The sequence below is a fragment of the Chaetura pelagica genome, unplaced genomic scaffold (assembly GCF_000747805.2).
Source record: "Chaetura pelagica isolate M959 unplaced genomic scaffold, ChaPel_1.0 scaffold527, whole genome shotgun sequence".
Classification (NCBI taxonomy): domain Eukaryota; kingdom Metazoa; phylum Chordata; class Aves; order Apodiformes; family Apodidae; genus Chaetura; species Chaetura pelagica.
Genome location: NW_009953915.1, coordinates 206519 through 211023, shown reverse-complemented (window position 1 = coordinate 211023; position 4505 = coordinate 206519). Strand labels below are relative to the sequence as shown.

Genomic DNA, 4505 nt, shown 5'->3' with positions numbered 1-4505 from the left:
GGGGCGGCGGGCGCGGGGCCGCCGGAGCTGAGCGCCCACACGCTCTCCGAGCAGCTGAGGGAGAAGGAGGAGAAGATCCTGGCCCTGGAGGCTGACATGACCAAGTGGGAGCAGAAGTACCTGGAGGAGTGCACCATGAGGCAGTTCGCCATGGACGCGGCGGCCACTGCAGCCGCCCAGAGGGACACCACCCTCATCAGCCACTCCCCCAGGCACTCCCCCAACAGCAGCTTCAACGAGGACCTCCTCCTGGCCACCCACAAGCACCAGGAGATGGAGAACAGGTAGGCCCACCTCCCTGACAAGCTCAGCCCATCACCCTCTGCCTGGGCACTGCTCCCATCCTCCTCCCCAACTCCAGCTCCTCTCCAACCTTCTGCCTCTTCTCCTCGCCAGGTTAAAAGCCCTTCATGCCCAGATCCTGGAGAAGGATGCTGTCATCAAGGTGCTGCAGCAACGCTCACGGAGGGACCCCAGCAAAGCCCTCCAGGGCTCCCTGAGACCAGCCAAGTCCGTGCCCTCCATCTTCTCTGCCTCTGCCACCCTGAGCTGGCCAGGGTCTGGGCAGAGCGAGCGACCGGCCGAGGGCAGCTCCCGGGGCAGCACAGGTAAACAGAGTCACCTGCCTGGCCCCACCTCTGGTTTCCCTTGTGGTTTTGGAAGCAGAGAGCAGAGATTTGCTAACGGTGTCTCCTCCAGCAGGCAAAGCCAGCAGTGAAGGAGCAGCAGTGCCCACCAGCCTCCCCCTGCCCTCCCACTCCAAGCGCGGCAGCAGGGACGGCAGCACCCAGACTGACGAGGGTGAGGGCCTGGAGCACCCACCTGGATTGCTGGGTGAGTCCCTGGGAAGGGCAGGAGAACAGTGGGAGGAAGGGACATCTCTGGGCCAGGACATCATCTCTCTGCTGGGACAGCTCTACACCAGCCCTGTGTCACCTGCTGATTCGTGGAGAGATGTCCTGGCAGGGAGTTGGCGGCGGGGAGGTGTCCTAGAGCTGGGGGTGGGGTTGGCATCTAGGAGATGGGCTTTCTCCAAGCACCTGTGGGTTTTTTTTAAAGGTCCCAGCTCCATCTGGTGGGTTTGAGTCCCTGCAGTCGCTCCTTGCTTTTTTATTTTTGAGGTGTTGGTATTTTGAGGTGTTTATTTTGGAGAACTGGTTCCTTGCACACCCTGGGGGGAGGCTGGGCAGCAGCACACTCACTGCCAGCCCTTCATGGGGGTGGGCACCATGTCTGTGGCCTTCACCTCTCCTCCAGCTCTCACCTTCTCTTTCTGCAGAGAGCTCAGCCACTGCCAGAGCCCCAGACCTGTCCGACATGGTGGAGATCCTGATATAAGGCCACCCAAGGGGCTGCACGTCAGCCCCTCTGCCCTCCCTGCCTGCTGCACAGGCACAGCTGTCCTGCCTGCACCTGCTTGGGATGGAGGAGCCTGCAGGAAGGACCAAGCCTGGAGCTCAGCAGTGTCCCTGTGACCAGTCTGAATGGGTGCCCCCATGCCTGGAAGAGCCACCATCCCCACTCAGCACCCACACGGGTTCCCAGCTGTGCGGGACACGCTGGAGCCTGGGGACCCCACAGAGGGAAGGGGCTCCTGACCCCCCTCCAAATGCACCTGGACTTTGTGTGACAGGAGCAGGAGTATTTATCCCTTCAGCCTCTTCTCTTTCCTAAGCTGGGGAATGGTGGTTCTTCCCATCCCCTCCCTTGTGGGCTCCATCTCCATCCCTGTCCCACATCTGGGCCTTGACCATCTGCATCCACCCAAGTGCTTGAGCTTCGACTGGAATTTCCCACTCTGCTCACCTAAACTGTACCTACAAGGTGATGTCTCCACATGAGGGCAGAGCCAGGAGGGATCCTCCTGTGGGTCCCATCAACCACCTGGATCCACGTGGCCAAGCCAAGTGCCAGGAGCCCCACACCTCCATCCTGCCTCTGGGATTTCAGCAGGTGAAAACAACAACTGAGGGAACATAAGGTGGAGGAGAAACCTGGGAAGAAGAAGTGAAGCACTTGGAGTGATCCAAGGGTGGCTGATGGAGGTGGTGGGATGTTCCTCCCTTCTCCTGGCTTCATCCCACCACCACATCCCCAGCTATTGGCAGCTGGATTCTGCCTCTAGCCCAGTGCCCACCTTCTGAGCTTGGGCACTTCCCGTCCTTGCCCTTTGTGTGTGTGTGTGTGTGTATATATATATATTATTTTTTCTTTCTCCTTGAAATGTGCATTTGCTGGACAACTGCATTTTTTATTTTTCTCTGCCAGACACGTAAAAAATGCATTCAGTTCTTGTGCATTGTTTACAAAGTGGAAAACAAACCAAAAAAGAAGATGTAAGAGGTAAAAAAAAAACCCCAAACCCGACGGACCCCAAACAAAACACCCTTGACTTAATATATTTTATATGAATATTGGTATTTCTTTTGAAGTATATTTTTTTCGTGCTGTGAACTTGTTTTTGGGGGTGTTTTTTTTTTCCCTTTTCCCCCTGCCAAAGAGTTTTGTGCATTTTTAAGTTATCTTTGAGTATTTAAATGTAAACCTGGCTGCTCCGTTCTGCCACCCTATACCGAGATTGCTGTCGCATTCCACTTGGTATAACAATATTTTCATTAAAAAAAAAAACCCAAATATTGACCCCCAACTCTTTTTTTGATCCCCTATGGGAAGGGTTTTTAGGGGTGGTGATCCCCTGAAATGCTGCTTTTCCCAGTTTCCCAAGCAATGATTCTGGGTGGAAGGGGGGGGAGGGAAATGACTCAAGGGTTTCTCTGTGTTCCCCAAAATCCCACTGGGATTTTCTTCACCTTGAGGAGGGGAAAAGGATGGAGTTGGCTGGGAATGTTCATGTGGTGTCCTCAGTGTGTAGTGCTCTAGTAACTTCATCCTGGTGGGATCTTCCTCTTCCTTGCAGGACCTATTCCTGCCTTCCTGAGCCCCCACTGTGGGGACTCCTTGGTGGCCACGTCTTCAAGCAGCCCTGGATCTGGTTCCCAAGTTCTCCCCTGGCTTTGTCAGCCACCTCTTTAAGTCCTTCCAACCCTGCTTGGTTCTTTGGCCTTCTGGAAGACCAGAAGTTCTGGTGTTTGAGCCAGGGCTGCCTTAGGACAGGCACAGCCATGTCGTGCTGCTCCCCAGCCCTTCTCCTCTGAGCTGTTGGGTTGCTGCTACCATTGGGCTTTTCTTAAGAGTTGTCACATTGATGTTTTCCAAGGGACATCCCTGGGGACTCAGCTCTGGCTGTTTTGGGTGCTGACAGCAGGGCTGGAGCCTTCACCAGCTGGGCTGGGGCTTTCCCTTTGGTGCATCCCTCAGCATTTTTTTTTGGTCCCTGAGGACCAGGAGAACTTGTGGAAGAGACTTCAGTCAGATGATGCAAAACAACAGGGTAAGAAACCAACTTTCCTGCCAACCCCTCCCATGAAGGCAGCTTAGGGCTGCTGAGGATCAACCAGTCTTGGTGGGACTGCCATCCTGAACACCAGCTCAGCTCTACCTGTCCCACCCTAGAACGTGGAAGGAGCATGGCTGGTAATTTGGGGTTTCCTGTGGCTGTGGGACAGGTCTCCATTCTTCTTAGAGAGACTGGGATCCATGGGAAGCTCAGAGCCAGGCTCCTTCTTCCACTCCTGGCTTCTGAGCTTTCCAAGCAGGAAAACAAGCCCCATGCACAGGGCAACTCTGAAAGGCCCCCTGGAAACGGGGGCTGGAAATGGGGGATGGGACTGGGTGGGAAACTCCTGGAGAGCTGCTGCCTGGGGATGTGTTGGGGGTCCCAGCACCCTCTGGCCAGGGGCTGTACCTGCCCTGCCTGCTCCAGAGCTCCTGCTGCCCGGGAAGCCCTGCAGCATTCCTGGCATTCCTCAGCTCTCACGCCCCACAATCCAGGTCTGGCTCTTTGCAGGCAGCATTCCCAGCCCAGGGATTCCAGGAAAACAGGGTTCTGGGGAGAGTTTTTCCCTCTTCCTGGTCATTCTATCCTCCTGCCCTTCACCCCGTGGATCCCAATCCTCTGGGAGCCAGAAAGTGTTTGTGTGTGTGAGCAATGGATGAATGAGGTGGCAAGAGAAGGGTGCGAAAATGGGGAGGGAAAGGAAAATGCCCAAGTCCGTGGGTAAAGGCAGGAGCTGGGCTGTGGGGAGAGGCTGCCCAGAGCCTGGCAGGTTGGTGCAGGAGGTGACAGATCTTGCTGCTCCCCTGAGGCTGCAGCAGGAGGATCCCTGAGGTTTGTTTGTTTTGGGAGGGTTGCTCTTCAGCCAGGGCACCATAGAGCTCCAGGCCTTGGCTGCCTGGGGGTGTCAGCACCTGTTTCATCCCTCCCCACGGGCACTTCCCTCTGCCCTTCCCACGCCATCCCACTGGGTTTTGTGGAATTGTAGAGTCCCAGAGTGGTTTGGGTTGGAAGGGACCTTCAAGATCACCCAGTCCCACCCCCTGCATGGGCAGGGACACCTCCCAGCAGCCCAGGTTGCTCCAAGCCCCATCCAACCTGCCCTTCAACA

At 56.0% G+C, this 4505-nt stretch overlaps 2 protein-coding genes across 2 annotated transcripts in view; both read left to right on the top strand.

The window, feature by feature from the left end:
- The window catches only part of AMOTL2 (angiomotin like 2), a 26248-nt gene extending 24910 nt beyond the window's left edge, over nt 1-1338 (top strand). The window contains exons 7-10 of the mRNA XM_010001508.1: nt 2-284; nt 397-608; nt 700-834; nt 1280-1338. Coding sequence (XP_009999810.1) covers nt 2-284; nt 397-608; nt 700-834; nt 1280-1338 — 689 coding nt within the window. The remainder of the gene's footprint in view (nt 1; nt 285-396; nt 609-699; nt 835-1279) is intronic.
- A 2745-nt stretch (nt 1339-4083) lies between these two features.
- RYK (receptor-like tyrosine kinase) overlaps nt 4084-4505 on the top strand; it is a 77850-nt gene continuing 77428 nt past the window's right edge. Inside the window, exon 1 of the mRNA XM_010001507.1 lies at nt 4084-4117. Within this exon, the coding sequence (XP_009999809.1) occupies nt 4084-4117 (34 nt within the window). The remainder of the gene's footprint in view (nt 4118-4505) is intronic.